The sequence below is a fragment of the Propithecus coquereli genome, unplaced genomic scaffold, assembly GCF_000956105.1.
Source record: "Propithecus coquereli isolate 6110/MARCELLA unplaced genomic scaffold, Pcoq_1.0 Scaffold127, whole genome shotgun sequence".
NCBI lineage: Eukaryota > Metazoa > Chordata > Mammalia > Primates > Indriidae > Propithecus > Propithecus coquereli.
In genome coordinates, this window is record NW_012136858.1 from 6,413,755 (window position 1) to 6,431,117 (window position 17,363).

The window sequence follows — 17,363 nt, forward strand, 5'->3', positions numbered from 1 at the left end:
AGGTCTTAACCACTCTAGATGAGACATTATATGTTGTGGCACAGCTGGGTGTCATCATTTAAAAATCCTCCCTCAAAAAAAGATCCTCCCTAAATACCTGTATCTTTCTTGAACAAAATGTGTTGGAGGATTGCTGGTTTCCAGGCCAGTAATCATCATGTTATGAGACTTCCAGAGCATCGATGATTCTCTGCACCCACACTCTAAGAGAGCTATGGAAGGGAGAAGGCAAACAGGAAAGGAGCTCCGGAAGCCGCTGAGTTGCCCACTTGGGCCTCTGCTCAGTGCAGGTGGTCTGTTGGTGTGTCTTCTGAGTCCCTCTTCGTAGTTTCCTTCTTCTTTCTTTCTCTTAAGCTATAATGACTTAGGTCTCTGAAAATAAATTAAGCCAGGAACTTGTTTGGGGACTGTAAATTCTTTCTCAGCAGGCCTGTTGGTTTGTTTCCAGTGAGAGTTGACTGCTGTATGTTTAGGTTGTCCTAAACCAATGATTTAGGGTGCATGAGTGAGTAGGTAGCAATTGTACCTGGTCTACTTTTAGCCCATGATTCCAATGAGTTGAGCAATGTTTAAGAAGAATTATACATCATAATCACATGAAATTTATTTCAAGTATGGAAGGCTGATTCAACATTAATCAGTGTAATCTACTATGTCAACAGTGTCTTAGCTCAGCCTGCTAAAACAAAATACCACATACTGAGTGGCTTAAACAACAAACATTTATTTCTCACAGTTCTGGGGGATGGGAAGACCAAGATCAAGGAGTCAGCAGAGTCAGTTCCCGGTGAGGGCTCTCTTCCTGGTTTGCAGAAGGCTGGCTTCTCTGTGTTCTCACAGGGTAGAGAGAAAGAAAGAAAGAAAGGCGGCCTTAGTCTCTCTTCTCCTTTACAAGTACACTAATCCCATCACGAGGGCCCCACCCTCATTTCCTCATCTAAACCTAATTACCTCCCAAAGGACCCCATCTCCAAATACTATTACATTGTGGGTTAGGGCTTCAACATATGAAATTTGGAGAGAGACAAACATTTAGTCCATAACAGGCTAAACAAAAAAATTTGTATGATCATATTAACAGATGTAAGAAAAAGCATTTGAAAAAATCCAACTCTCATTGGTGATAAGAACTCTCAGCAAAGCAGAAATTGAGGGGAACTTTCTCAACAGGATAAGAAGCATCTGCAAAAAACCTACCACTAACATCATGCTTAATGGTGAGAGACCAAACACTTTTCCACTGAGATAGGAGCAAGGCAGGGATGTCAGCCCTTACCACTCTCATTCAGGACAGCACTGGAAATTCTAGCCACTTCAATAAGGCAAGAAGAAGAATGAAAAGGTATTGAATCCAAAAAATTGTTCTAGGGCTGGATGGTGATGATGGTTATACAACACTATGAACATACTTAATGTTGCTGAATCGTACACTTAAAAATGGTTAAAATTGTAAATTTTATCACAATAAAAAAAAATCACACAAAAAAATGACCCAAGAAGAAGCAGAAAATTTAAATAGTCTACCATAGAAAATATTGGAAACATGATTAAAGATGCAACCTTTAAAAAAGCACTAGGGCCAAAAGGTTTCACATCCTCGTTTTATGTTTTAACAACAGCAACAAAATTCCAATGTTGTTTAAACTATTGTAAAGCATAGAACAAGATGCAAAGCTGTATTTGTTTTATAAAGCCAGCACAACCTTAATACCAAAACCAGATAAATATAAATGCGAGAGAAAGAACAAGAACCATAGACTAATTTCAATTATGAATACAGATACAAAAATTCTTAACTTTATCTAATAGAATACAGCATTTATCAGAATAATAATACATATAACCAAGTGGATTTTTTCCAGGAATGCAAGGATGGTTCCATAATTTGTTGTACCAACAAATTAAGGGAGAAGAACTCATGATTATGTTAATAGTTGCTGAAAAGGCAGTGATTCTTATTTTCTGGTTTTTATTAGAAACTAGGAAATAAGAGAGGACATTCCTTATCTTCCAGCCATAGTTCATGATGCATTGGCCCACCATGGGTTCTGTCAATTTGTCACCCCATTGAAAATGTAGTCTAAGCAGCTTCCTGGGAGGGGTGTGGGGGCTATTAACTGATGCCTTATCACCAAGGGACAGTACACTATAGGAGCAGCTGATTAAGTTGCTTGAAATATTTTGGTCCTTCTTGCTGGTGAACCTTTCTGGAAATAAGCCCAGCCGTGGCCATTACCGGGTTACCTCAAAAGAAATTATGTTATTAGTCAAACTTAATTATTAAGAATAATTAATTTCTAACAACACATTTCAAATCACCTCTCCAAATTATTTGTGATTATTGCTATTTTACAGGCCCGTCCCTATAGCCCCGTCTTTGCGTTGATTGGACTGTTGGCCCCAGTGCAGGAATTACCATCTGCCCCTTTGCATTTCGTCTTTTTAATATCAGCCTATTGTTCCAATCTGAGGTTGGGTTGGATCCTGATTTTTGTCACCCAAGGAATTTTCTCCCTTGCTGCTGCTTGTCACCTATTGTTTGATTAAAATGCCAGTAGACAAAACACATTTGCAACAAGGAAAGAAAGCTCTGAAAGCTTCTTAAACTATATATTGTTTTTTAAATGTAAAGTTTTATTTTCTTATTTTCTTTTGATCGATGATACTTTTTCTTCTCCACATTTTTCTCTGAATGTCTTTATAACTTTGTCTTCATTGAATCATAAGCCTGAGAAGGACTTAAAGTTTTCTGACCCAAATCCACACAGTCCAGGCCTTTGAAGCTCTCGGGGAATACTGTCTATGAGAAGAGGCTCCTTGGGGGGACCTAGGAAGGTTGGTGACATGATCTTCTACCATTTAAAACCTAAACAAGAGGCCAAGACCAAGAGTCCAGTGACTGCAGCTCCTCCACAAACAAGATTTGAGATCTTGAGAAATCATTTCACCTGTTAGCCTTATTATCCTCTTCCAAATTAAACTCTCAAAGACCCTTTTCAATCTGAACATTATGTTTTAAAAATATGTGCCACTCTTATTTTACTAGCATTATAAATTTCTGGCCCCCGACTACCTCTCTTTCATTAATGCGGCAGATATAGAGAGAGGCATTACTTGCCTCGAAAAAAACTGCAAGACCCTGATCTATTGTATTTCTCAGTCTCCTGAAGAAAGGAAGCTTTGTCATTATGAAATTACTACACTCATTTACCCCGAATTCTTCCTGTTACACCGTTTCCCCTTGTGTAGGTCACATCTACTCACCTGCCCTCCTCATTACAACCCCCAGTTGAGATGGTTAAATTGTTTCTTCGAGTTAATGAAGGATCCAACCTCCCCCAACCCCTTCCTACAGAGTTTCTGCCCTTTTATGCCTTTGGCTTCTGCCCCGGGTCTCTGTGTGACCCAGTCATGAGAGTATCACTGAACAAGAATGGCATTTCAGGAGGAGCTAAGCCCAGCACCCTTCCTTCTCACTCTTCTGGTGCACTCAGACCTGTCATTCATGGGGCAGGCGTCGTGGGTCTGAAAGGCCTGCCCTTTAGTAAGTGGGATCCAAGATACTGAAGCAGTAGGGAGGAGCTGTGACCCAGCCTCTGTCCTGGGTGGAATTATGAGGGCCCAGGCTGCAGGCCCCATAGAGTTTGGCAGGGCACAGTCGTTCCTGGCTTGTTTCTGTAGGTTGTGGTTCTCAAATGACCCCTGAGCCCTCTCCCTGGGGCCTGGCCCCTGCTAAGGAGGTCTCTCTGATGGAAACACCTTGGTCTGCCGGGAAAGAGTCCAGCAAGCAGGGTAAGCCTGTGTCTGAACACATGCTGGGAACAGAAACACCTCCACTTCCTTTCAAGGTTTATTTTAAGCTGATTACCTTTGCCTGGCCTCCCTCATCATCTTCTTTGGTGGGAGATCATTATCTTAGCAGGAATCCTCCTCCTGGAATGCTCCCACCCCTACTTGGGAGTTGGCCTCTTCAAAACGTAGCAGGGACTGTTTGGTTCCGTGCATCGTTTATGATCACCTGTTAGTGTAATTTATGGGTTGCCTGTTGGGATGGGAGTCGCTCTGATGTTCCCATGTGGCAGTTCTGCTGCAGTCTGGACCCACAGGGCTCAACCTGCCTGAACAAATCATCATCCCAGGCCAGTGCTCCAGAGTTGTTGACAGTGGGGCCACTTCTTTGTGGTTGTTGCTTGGCAACATCTCAAGGCCCTTTCAGTTCCCTGGAAGTGAACCGGGCCCTGAATCTCTGCCTCTCCCTGGTTGGATCAAAGGGAAATGCAAGGGGGGGAGGGGAGGCACTGCAGATGGCACATCCTGATACCAGGGCCACTTGGAGGAACCAGCACCTGCAAAGGGTCCAAGGCATGGTTTATAACCTCTGGCCGCACATTAGGGTCACCTGGAACTTTAAAAACACACACATCAGACCCCATCCTAGAATGATGGAATCTAACCCTTTGGGGGTAAAATTGGGAATGGGTTTTTATTTAGCTTTTTTAAAAAATTTTTTCAGGTGACTTTAATGTACACTAGGGTTGAAAACCAGTGGTTTCAGTCAGTAGCTCTCAAAATGTGGTCCCCTGGCAGTATCTCTCTCTCCTAGGAGCTTGTTAGAAATGCAGATTCTTAGGCTCCACTCCAGACTCACTGAATCAGAAACTCCGGAAATGGGGCCCAGCAATCTGTCTTTAACAAGCTGTCCAGGAGATTCTGCTGCCCAATAAAGTTTAAGAACCGTTGGCGTAAGGCATAATATTATTGCAAAAAAGCAAGATGTTTTTATGTTACTTGTGAATGTAACTGTGGAAAAACATCAATAGAGGAGTGCACTGAAAAAGATTAGATAAAAATGATGATGGTGGTATTGGGTTGTGGAATCACAGATGATTTTCTTTTACTTTCCGGATGTTTAGTGATGTCACTATATTGCTTATATACTGTAAAGGTATGGGAAGCTCTGGGTTGTGGCAACTCAGTGTTTTAGGTGTTTTGTACTGACAGGTGGGGAAGAGAGCATCATGAAGAATGTAACAAGAGGCGTGGCTCTTGCCAGGGCAGGCCAGGAGGGGCGGGTTTAGCCTGAGGGCCTGTAGCTACTGGGGGAGGGGCTATCCTGGCCCCTCATCATCTCATCTCATCCTGTGGTTCTCAGCCCAGCCACACATTGGGGTTACCTGGAGAGGTTGTATAAAAATTGACACCTGGGCCACAGCACAGAGAGTTGATCAGAGGAGCCCAGGCATCAGTACAGATAGACAAACAGACCAACTTTCCTGGGTGATTCAGATGTACAGAGAAAATAGAAAACTTTTCTCCTTGTCCTTGATATTTTAAGGAAACCAGATTATTTTTAAGCAACCCTAGAGGTCAGTGGCCAGGCTGGTGTACAACACTCAAGAACTCAGAAGCTTCCTGAGAGTAAGACACAAATTCCCCGCTGCCAGGGGAGACCCTCACCCCACAGCACAACCAGGGCAGGGTCAGATGGCTCGAGGGGTAAATCCAGACTCCAGTTACCTGTATGGCATCGAACAAGTGACAGAGTCTCCCCATGCCTCAGTTTCCCCATCTACAAAATGGGCTTAATAATAGTATCCACCTTGTAGAGTAGTTGGGAGGGTACAATGAGCTAATACATGTACAATTCTTTTTTTTTTTTTTGATACAGGTTCTTGCTTTGTCACCCAGGCTGGAGTACAGTGGCTTCATCATAGCTCACTGCAGCCTCCAACTCCTGGGCTCAAGTGATCCTCCTGCTTCAGTCTCCCAAGTAGCTGGGGCTACAGGTGCACACCACCATGCCCAGCTAATTTTTAAATTTTTTTGTAGAGACGAGGTTACCTAGGCTGGTCTTGAACTCCTGGTCTCAAGCAATCCTCCCATCTCAGCTTCCTAAAGTGCTGGGACTACAGGTGTGAGCCACCATGCCCGGCCTTTACATGTACAATTCTTAAGATGGTGCCTCCCATGCAGTAAATGGACCAAGCGTCCAGTAAATTGTGAGCTGCTGCTCTCCCTCGCTCTTGTCCTTGTTATTATTGGTCTCCCTGGGCCCACCAGGGCCTGGGATTGAGTTGGGCTGAACTGGTCTTTGAGGATAACTGGGGTAGAACTCAGGGCAAATTGATGCTTCAAAACCTTTTCCTCTCATCACACAATACATAGTCTTTTCTCCTGTTCCCATTTCTTCCACTGGCCAGTCCTAGGGGCATGGAAATGAGAATAGCTGCATCCTTAAGTCTAAGTCACTCAAAGATGCCTCCCAGGGTCAGTTTTTATTTGCTCCCTCACACTTAGGGGGCTTCCAGGCTTCCCCATAAATCAAGCATGACCTGGGGGTGTCTCTGTGTGCTGGGTGGGGGGCAGCCTCTCCTCTGAAGGGCTCTACTTTTTATTGCTTTTCACTGCAGAATGTTCTGGAAATCCAAGTACATTTCTGCTTCTCTCTCATTTTTCTGCTTTGCCAGGTGTGTGTGTGTGTATAAAAGAGTGTTGGTCTTATGCTAGGAGAGCCCAGGGGACAGGAGTGGACACCTCCAGGTTGTGTAGGAAACCGATAGCCTTTGCTATTGCTGTACTTCTACCAGATGCCAAAAAAGGAGCCAAGCATGTGAGGGGGACACAGACCCTCCTCAGGGAAACCCTATGTCACTGTTGTAGCTCCTCAGGCCCCCAGGATGTCTGCACCCCATGCTCTCCATTTATTTCCCTGAGGACAAGCCTGGGACTGTGGAATTTGCCTTGGGGGCCCTGTCCTGTGCTTGGGGAACACTGGAGCCTCTTTGATGGGCCCTCCTGCCAACCCAGAGTCAACTCGATTCATCATTTATGGAGGCGCAATCCCTGCCCTCAAGGAAATCATGGCCTCATTGGAAGAAGCCAGCACCCAAGTTGACACTCAAAACAGAATGTAGCAGTTTCTTAACAGGGAGCTGAAGTGCTGTTGGGAGAGGGGAAGATGTGCCAGGAACAGTTCTTGGAGGATGAGAGAAGACATAGTTCGGAGAAGGGGGTTGCTGGTAGAGAAGGCCCTTCCAAGCAGACACACAGAGACTGGGAACCACAGACTGCTTTTCCAACATGGCAGTGGACAAGCAGATCAGGACTGGCTGGTAGGAACCTTGACCCTCCATCCAGAGCCCATCTGGCTGCCTGTGTGATCTGAGATCTGTCTCGTCACCCAGATCTGTTGGATATTGAAAATAGCTCCCTCGTCTTTGCTGAGGCACAGGTGTGGGGGTGTCAAGGAGGAGAAGGAATGAACGATTGGGGTGTCCTCAAGCGTGGGGTCTAAGGACTGCTGGAGGGAAAGGAAACCAATATTAGATGGTAGATGTTACCTCAAACCCTTATTTCGAGCCTGTGAAGTGGGTAGTGGAGGCTACTCCTGTTTACCGTGAGAAAGCAGGCTCAGCTTGGACGATGAAGCACCGAGTCACACAGGTGTTATCAGTCAGAGCCAGGATTTGAACTAGGCCCATCCAGCTCCAATACCTCTGGCCTTTCATTTCTCCACAGGGGGACTCTTTGCTGACCTTGGATTAGAAAGGTGCCTAATCTATAGTTTCTGAAGTGCCCTCCCAGATGTGATCTGGTTTGAACCTGTCTTAGTGCATTTGGGCTTCTCTAGCAAGATGCCGTAGCCTGGGTAGCTTGAACAGACACTTGTTTCTCACCGTCTGGAAGCTGGGAATCCCAAGGTCAGAGTGCCAGGAGACTCATGTCTGGTGAGGGCCGCTTCCTGATTCGCAGATGGTTACCTTCTTGCCGTGTCCTCACACAGTGGAAAGAAGTACGCTCTCTCGTGTCTCTCCTTGTAAGGACACTGATCCCATATGAGGGCTCCCCTCTCATGATCTAGTCACCTCCCAAAGGCCCTGTCTCCAAATACCATCATCAAGGGCTTCCGCATATGAATCTGGGGGGACACAAACACTCAGTCCTCAGCAGGACCACAGCAGCATTTCCTCCCCTGCTTCCCAATTATTTGTGTCACTTGGCCAAATTCTTCAGCCTCCTTGGGCCTCTACTTCCCCACTAATAATACCTGGGTGCTGATGAAAATGTTCCCCAGGGCTCCCCTGACTCCAGCACCCAGTGGCTTCTTGGTCTGTGGACCCCTTTCCAGCAACTTCTCCCCAGCATGGTCTGTATTTTCCAGTTGCTCAGAAGCTTTCGTGTCCCACCGCGCTGTGACCTTCCTCATGGCACACACATCTTTCTCCTCACACCTGTGACGAGCTCTCCTGGGTTTCAGAATGCCCTAGAAAACTTTGTGAAGGTCACTTATTCGATGTCAAGGTGTGAGGTCCTTGACAAGGACATGTGGTGACAGATGGAGCTGGGGACCAGGCTCAGCAAGTGGAACCTGGCCGTGTTGTGCTTTGTGATCAGCTGTGGGCGTTTCGTTTACAGGGTCAAGGTGAAGGAGCACGAGGCTGAGCATCGTCGCCAGCAGAGAAAGGTCACCCCTCGTCTCCTCTCAGACACTGCCTTTTTTATGAAGGCTTTTTATAGCCCACGTTCTCGGGAGTAACTTTGTTCTTAATTAAGAATTCTAATTTTAAAGTGAGCTCTGACCTCTTTCTTTCCAGAATCCTTCTAGTGCATTTCATGTGTAGAAATTAAGATCTTTAAAGCGGGACATGAGGTCGAGTGAGACCCTGGTCCTCAGGGCTGTGCTTCAGCCTGGGCGGGGCCGGGGTCGAAGGCTGTTTGGACGTTCCTTCACAGTGAGACCTGCGGGAGAAAGCAAAGGGAACGCGGTGTCTCCTTTAGACTTTGGAGAATTAGGAGTTCGGCGAGGCGGGTCTCTGGACAGAAGTCGATTTACACCAAAAGCGTATTTCTTCTGGATGTCACCCTCAGTGTGGTACGTCAGGAGCCCGCAGGCTTAGGCCAGTGAAGGGAATGATCTTCTCTATGACCCTACGCAGGTGTACGAGGACACGTGCACACACGTGTGCTGCGGACCACCGGAACAACTAGGGCGCCCCTCAGCAAAAGAATGGGTAAATAATGAATAAGTAAACTAGAACTACCTGTGACAGTATGAAAACCAGTCTCAAAATTATGATGTTGGACAAAAAATGCCGAACAATATTGAACAGTTTAATACTCTTTATGTAAGGTTTGAAACGAGCAAACAATGTATGTTGCCTATGGCTACAAACAGGTAGTACAAATGCAATGAAAGGCAAAGCAGTGATGAATGTTAAATTTGAGAGATTGGTTACCGCTGGGGATGGAGGGGAGCTGAGACCTGAGTGGGGATCACAAGGAATGTCAATCATTTTTCTAATGTTTTCTTGAAATGGTTGGTGGGTATGTGCATTTTAAAATATTACTTATGTTTTTGAATGGCTGAAATACTTTGTCATTCTAAAATTTGTTTTTTAAGAAGAGGGAGAGCCTTTCCTAATCAGTTTGATCAGCAGTTTTAGTTATAAGGACTTACTAACTGGATTTTTCTGGGCCTGATGAACTTGACATTTTGCTCTTCTCCGACCTCTTGTCTATATTGATTGTGGTCACTTTATCGTCCCTTTGTATTAGCACCACTGAGAAGGCATGAAACCCCTCACTTTCCTAGTTGTTAGCTTGATGAGTGAGGAGTAGAGATTATGCACTAATGGAAATCTTCACATTTTGAGCATATTTTTGTCATCTATTACAATGTTAATAGCCAAGGTTAACAGGAACAAACTTGAATTCTGGGTAAATCTGTAAGAATTTCCTTCCAAACCAGTGGGGCAGGAAGGAGTGATCTTCCTAAAGCCACTGTGCAAGCCTTGCTCTATAGGCCCCCTGACCAAGAGAGTGGTTTTGATGTCTCGTTCTGAAATCAGTGTTTGCTTTGCATTAACAGCATGGCCGGACCCCCCTACATCTTGCCGCCAATAAGGGCCATCTTTCTGTGGTCCAGATCTTGCTGAAGGCTGGCTGTGACTTCGATGTCCAAGATGATGTGAGTAGAAGCCACCATTCTGTCAGGGGATGGGTTGGCAGGGGAGCTTGTCTGGCCTGAGATGCACAGTACAAAGCGTCAACAGCTGTGAGGTGGGGGGTAGTGGATGCTCTCCCCGCGTGTTTTAGTTGCATCTTGGTCTGTGTGGTAGCAAAAACTTCCTCTTGAAGACCTGCTCTAAGACCCAGTCTCAGTAGCAAGTTTGGGAGTATGGGGTGGTTCTCCTATCGTGCCATCATGGTTCATTTTCTATCTATTGTCGTTCAAGTGCAGAGCCTCCACGGGCATTTTGCATGTGTCCTGTCTCAGTATAAAGGAACACACACATACCAGTGAGTGTGGGCGAGTCCTGCTGGAAATGTGTGTCAATGACCAAATTTACCATTGGAGAAAAGGTGGGGCTTAAAAACTTAATTTTTTCCTTTTCTCACCTTGATATCTCTTTGTCAGTACGCATATAGCTGAAAAGGACCTCTTCAAAGAAAAAGAAAAAAAAAAAAGGGACACGGATCTCACTGAATCCAAGAAAAAGGAAGGAAGTCTCCAGAAAGAGCTTACTCTGGCACTGTATTGTATTGAGACATGGCTACCAACCAACTCAGCTCTGTCCATTCACATTATCTAGAGAGGGACTCTGATTGGCTCTTCTGGGGTCAATGGCCAATCCTGTGTCAGTCAACATTGGCTGGCGTGGGGCACATAGTACATTGAGTTGCCCTATTGGGTCTTTGCAAAGGTGGATTCTCTAAAAAGGGATCATATAAATTGTCCTCCAATATGCTATTAGGAAAAGGTCCTATAATAATGTGATTGGAAACTATTTTCAACTCCAATTCATGTGGCAAGACTCTAAGAAATAACTTGTGTGAGGAAGTCAGAGAGTTTGCACTTACCCTAACCTCTTCCAGATTCAGCTTTAATAACTGTATACATAGAATGTTATTCAGAATTTCAGACTCTCAGATTCGCTTTAGAGTATAGTTTGGTAAAGTGCTTCTAGTTTTCTTTGGGTCTCTGTGAATGTCCTAAAACTTGGCAAACACATTTAGAAGTGAGAAGGACAGCATTTGTAAAAAAAAAAAAAAAAAAAGAACTAAGTATGACATTGTTTTATGCATGTGCAGAAGGCTATCCAGTGTCTATCATAAATCTCTCTTTATCTGGAACCTGTTGGGTCATCAAGGATGTTATTTTCAAAAGATGCTGATTTAGCTTTAAGCTGTTGATTTGTACCTTGGGTCATACTATTTTATTTTTCTGCACTATAGCCATCATAACATTCCTCACTGTATCATAGCCTTAGATGACAAGAGCAAAAATACAAGAGATTCTGACTACAGAAAAGGCGCAGGACATTGAGTTGCTGGTGTAAATATGTTAGGGTGCATCTGTTCTTCTCTTTGCATAATTAAAGCCCTTGCTTGCCACGGTGGCAAGACCGCAATGTCAGGCATGCTAACCCACTCCAACCCAACACCCCTGCCTCAGGTCCGGAGTATCACTGTGTTCTCATACAGCAAAAACCACGCTACTTTCCTAGAACTGCTGCTGTTTATATTAGGCAAGGCAGGAAGTAAAACAGGCAGGAGTTCTCACAGGTAGCCAAGAGGCGACATGTTGGCAGAAGGAAAGTCAACTCTACTTTTAGACAGGAACACTTTTGTTTATTGGAATTATTTATTTTCTTGAATCTTTTCCTTGCCCTAGACAGACGATGCATACATTGCTTCTCCCAGATAAATTAAAACAAAACAAAAAAAGTGTAAAAACAGTTGGGAATAGAAAAGGTAGAACTGGCTGCCACTGGTTCTGAAGTACTGCATTTGCAGTGTATGATCCGGGCCTGTCTTCTGCATATTTGCCAGGCCTGTTGATGATCAGCCTTGGAATATATGCAAGAATTTGAGGAAGAAAACTCTTTATGTGTGCTCTTTAAAGAAGCTGAGAGATGAATTATTGGAAAAAATCATTCCAGAAGGAATCTATCTTGGATGGTGGGTACAAATAGAGAATGTTAATGTGAAGAATTTACTCCTAACTTGATATTCTACAGATACTGATCTTTATGGCATGGTAAGGACTGAGAATTAGTTGAAGAATGACCTCCAGTGGCCTGGAGTGGGATTATTATGAATTTCAACCTGTGGAAACCAGTTCTTTAGAATATGCTACTCCAGGAGCGAATTCTCTCTCGCTTCCCGCCAACCCCGTCAACTCTCACAGGAGCGCTAACGCCATCTCTGATTGGTCAATGAGCAGTCACCCAGCCCCCACCTCAGAAATAGTCCAGGACGTTGTGGCCACAGTAAAAGGCATGAAGGAAGAAAAAAATAAGAAAATCCACAGAAGAAAGGATAGGAAGGACCCTAGAAGATCAGAGAGAGAAAAAGAGGTCAGCCACTTGCTTTGCACATCTGTCCTGTCTCGAGCTTCCTCACAGCATGTCTGCCGGTGCTGCCTGGGGGCGATTCCTCCTGAAGAGGGGCACACTCCACACTTGCATGACTGGGTTTCTTCCACGAGCTTGGCCTTGGAATCTGGCAACACTATGCTCACTCTTTTTCACTGTGTAGGAAAGAAAAATGACAGTATTTCAAAACAAAGATTTAGACTTCAGAAGTACCCAAGCTCTTAGAATCCCAACGTAAGAAACACTGATGTGTCAGAAACACTGAGAACTGCCAGTTCATGTACTTCTGCAAATGGGTCAGCATGTTCTAAATCAAAGTGCCAAATAGCAAGGTTGGTGGCTCTTCAAGTTTCCAGCTGCAGCGTTTTTTCTTCTTCTTTGTAGTTAATCATTCAACAGATACTTCTTGGGTGCCTCGAGTGGCTAAGGCACCGTGCTAAGCCCTTAGCTTGATGACGCCATAAAGAGGCAGCTTCCTTGAGGCAGCTTCTGCCCCACAGAGGCCCGTCTTAAGGTTAATTGGCTTCACGGGTTGGAAGCAGCTTGGATTGAGTACAAAGAGCCTTGACCATTTGAATTCTGGCCCAGCCATGCTACCCGTGAATTAGCTAGTTATCCTAGGCTAGGCTAATCAATAAAAAGGGGGAATTAGATGTCATGACACTTGTTGCATAGCAGGGGCACAATAAATATTCACTGAATAAATATTGAGTAAACGCCATTGACAGAGCTCTACTTTTCCCAGTATTTTCTTTTCAAAATTTCAGAACTTCGGCCAGGCATGGTGGTTCACACCTGTAATCCTAGCACTCTGGGAAGCCAAGGAAGGAGGATTGCTTGAGCTCAGCAGTTCAAGACCAGCCTGAGCAAGAGTGAGACCCCATCTCTACTACATATAGAAAAATTAGCCAGGCATGGTGGCTCACGTCTGTAGTCCCAGATACTCAGAGGCTGAGGCAGGAAGATCTCTTGAGCCCAGGAGTTTGAGTTTGCAGTACAGTACGATGACACCATTGCACTCTAGCCTGGGTGACAGAGCAAGACTCTTATCTCAAAAAAAAAAAAGAGCAACAAAATTTCAGAATCTCATGATTGGTTTGTATCACATTGTGAGAATTATGTTAAAGTTACTACTTGGGTCTGTTAGTATATATTGAGGACACATCTTCTTTTCTGTGTCATATTTCAAAAAGGAAATGTTCGAACAATAAGTTTTATAGGAAGAGTCAATTCGCAGGTAACTGACCCTATTTCAACTGAGGATATCAAGGTGTTAAATTGTTTATGTTGTGTTCTAGGGAATGTTAGTTCTGAGGCAGCCCTTTGTTGATGTGTTTCATGTTTCTCAGAGCCATCAATTCTTGCCTTGGTAACTTAGGTGGCTGGCTGGTTTTGAAAAGCCAGAGAAAGTGTGTTGCTCAGTGCTCCAGGGCCGTTCCAGCTGGCGTAAGTAAGCAAAGCTCATGGTCCGGCAAAGGATGGCTGCTCTGGTGGGGAAAGGCTGCACTCGGCCTGACAGCAGTGTTTACCCGATGAGGAGGCCGGGACCCAGGCCCAGAATGAGGTCTCTGCGGGGAGCACAGCTGGAGGGGGAGTGGTGACCCAGAAGTGGGCAACATGGCCAGAGGTCCCCCCAGAGGAAGGGACACACAGGAGACACCTGTGCCAGCAGCTTAGCACAATTCATGTTCTCACCACAACCTCACACAAGTCGTTAGCTCCCTTTGAGTCTTGATAATCCATCCGGAAATTTTCTCCTGAGGTCCGAACTAAAAGTTAGATTTAGCTGCTTGCCTTGAACTAAAGTTTCCCTAAAGGAAAGTTATCTTGAGGGAAGCAAATACGGTAGATTGATGATGAAAGCAAATAATAAATTATGGCGCCATGCTGGCTCCAAAGCTGCCTCAATCATGATTTAGTGGCAGCTTGTGAAACACGGTAAAACATTTGACCTAAACCAAGGCTTAAGTTGGACTGTGCCCTAACCAGTGAGGGCCCTTCATGCGATAATTTGACAGCAAGAGTGTGCTCAGGGTTAATGGCTTGTGGCTCACACTTTATAGACAGCACACACAGAATGGTAAGTTTTGTTATATAAGAAGATGGTTCTGATTGGTCCAAAGAATGCTAGTTAGAGCACCGGCAGTTTGTGGGAATATTAAATATTAGTTAGAAATCTGACCAAGTTAGTACTAACCTGAAAGAGTGGGCTGCAATCCCACGGTGCTTGCTAAGAAGGGAGTGCCTTCATTCTCAGCGGGTCGGTAATAATATATTGCACGTGAGGCCGCGTGTCCTGACCATCACTGCAGAAGTCCCTTAAACTTTACAAATGAACAATGAGAAAAGATTCTGAGTCATGACAGTTCCATTTCTAGTATGTTGTCACTGCTTAGACTTTTAATAAGTAGAGGTTTTTCCTGATGCTAAAAGTTATATGTGTTAAATATAAAAAATTGGAAAATATTAAAAAGTATAAGAAAAAAATCACTTCCACTTTTGTATTTTTTAAAAATTTATTTATTTATTTTTGAGACAGAGTCTTGCTCTGTTGCCCAGGCTCAAGTGCAGTGGCAAAATCAGCTCACTGCGTCCTCAAACTCCTGGGCTCAGCCTCCTGAGTAGCTAGGACTACAGGCATGCACTATGCCTGGCTAATTAAAAAGTATATATATTTTTTATAGAGGTGGGGTCTTACTAGGTTGCTCAGGCTGGTCTCAAACTTTTGGCCTCAAGTGATCCTCCTGCTTTGGCCTTCCAAAGTGCTAGGATTATAGGTGTGAGCCACTGCTCCCAGCCCCTTGTGGATTTTTAAAGGCCGACTTCTTTAGTTTTAAGAAAGTAAATTTTAGTTTTAATTAGGACGTGTGTGTGTGAGATAAAACATACATAAAATTTACCACCTTAATCATATCTAAGTGGGTTCAACAGCATTAGGTATATTCACATTGTTGGGCAACTATCACCACCATCCATCTTCAGAACTTTTTTCAGATTAAATGATTTTAATGTGCATTGCTGTTTGTTATAGATCCCAGGGTGTTTAGTAAGTAGAACCAGCATTTCATTAAGGTTGTTCAAAGGCAGCAGTGCATCCCTCTTTAAAAAGTGTGTTTTCTGTCTTCTATGGTTTCTCTTTTCCTCTCTTGGGCTAAGGATCAGGGATGCCCTGGAGTGTCCCCCTGGGGCTCCACCAGGATACTTTATTTATATAAAACTCCTAGCAACCAAACCATGGAATCTAGGAAGGGAGGGAGGGATCCTGGGGATCCTCAACCCCTTCTTTCACAGGCGAGGAACCTGAGGCCCAGCCAGGTGACAGGTCTCTCCTAGAGCTGTGCCTCGCCCAGGCCTCCTGAACCCCTCGCCTGTGCTCATGTCTCTCCACCAGAAAATGTCCACACTCCTCACCATCTCCCCTTCCCAGCCTGGGCCATGGGCTCAACTTGATTTGCCTCAACTTAACTTGCCAAGTTCATGTCAGAGATCAAATGTGCTCAGAGACTTCAGAACACTCTCATGTTACAGTCTTGACCCTCTTACCTCTGGGAGTGTTTCGTCCTCCTCTCAACTGCAATTAGGGAAAGAGTCAAGTTCTCTTTGGCGCCTAAAGGAGAAAAACAGTCACCAGTCCCAGGAATCTGGTCACAGAGAAAAGGGGTCAGAATGCAGCATAAATCAGTGAGGACGTTGTCATGAAATCTCAGAAGAGGCTTCTTAGAAATAAGCAGTGATAGGCTGCGGGCCCTGAGTCCTCGGATGACATAGAGCAAAACCTGACATTGCTCTTGGTTAGCACAAGTTGATGAACAAATTACATGCCTGTCATCAAATCATGAATGCTCCTAAGTGACATGGCTGGATAGTGACTCTACAAGCCAGGAACTTGGGGCCTCCGTCGGTAGTAAAGATTCTAGGCATTACTGGTTTAATTGCATAGCACACGCAGTCTGGTCCTCAGACTTGCTCTTCATGCCTGTGACAATCACATCCCCTGGGGTGGCAGGAGAAGGCCTGACCTTTATTCAGAGGTCAGCTCTGTGGCCGAGGGCCACCTAGGTTTGTGAACAAAATTGCTTTGCTGGTGTGCATTGTCTACTAACAAGACCACAGAGCCCACCTGGCCTGTGGTCACCAGGCCCTTCTGCAGATAACCACCTGCTCCATGTGGGGATGGGAGGGGTCCTTGTGCTGATCTCTATTTCTGCCTTCGTGCCATTTTATAGGGGGACCAGACTGCCTTGCACCGAGCCACGGTGGTGGGGAACACAGAGATCATCGCAGCGCTCATCCAGGAGGGATGTGCCCTGGACAGACAGGACAAGGTGAGGTGGGACGCTCAGCTTGCTCACTGCCCGAGACAAGGGCTGCAGGAGGCCGGGCGGGGCGGGAGGACCCTGCTCCGGAAGCTTTTGAGCGCGCAATGTGTTATCTTTCCTACGTCTTACCACTCGTGATTTAACATGATGACATTAAGTTTCCTTTGAAAGAGTATCTGGAATCCCAGCCAATTATATTTAAAAAAAAATTCTTTCCCCTGTTCAATGGCACGAGTAACAACCACATAAATCTAAATGATAAAGAAAAAAACTCTAGAAATAAAGACCTATGGAGCCTGGATGAGGGTGGGGAAGTGATGGGCCCCCAGACATTCTGTTTACTTTTTGGCTTTAGATAAGTGAGCAAGTTAATTTCTTTAAACTATTTTGGAAGGAAAAAAAAAAAATCAAAATCAGTTATGTAAGAAATCCCAATGACACATACCCAATGTTTTTAAATTGTCAAACAATCTTAAAACATGGAGTTGCACAATTAAGTGCAATTCAGCTTCTGCTTACATTTTTAAAACAACTTTTCACTAAAGTATAGTATGCATACTGAAAAGTACAAAATCATAAGCTTGGGCCAGGCGCGGTGGCTCACGTCTGTAATCCTAGCACTTTGGGAGGCTGAGGCGGGTGGATTGTTTGAGCTCAGGAGTTCGAG

At 44.7% G+C, this 17,363-nt stretch overlaps 1 protein-coding gene across 5 annotated transcripts in view; it reads left to right on the forward strand.

Moving 5' to 3' along the window:
* ANKRD6 (ankyrin repeat domain 6) overlaps positions 1–17,363 on the forward strand; it is a 191,021-nt gene that overhangs the window by 147,402 nt on the left and 26,256 nt on the right. For all 5 annotated transcript variants that reach the window (XM_012638237.1, XM_012638239.1, XM_012638238.1 and 2 more), the window contains 2 exons: positions 9,869–9,967; positions 16,604–16,702. In XM_012638237.1, coding sequence (XP_012493691.1) covers positions 9,869–9,967; positions 16,604–16,702 — 198 coding nt within the window. The remainder of the gene's footprint in view (positions 1–9,868; positions 9,968–16,603; positions 16,703–17,363) is intronic.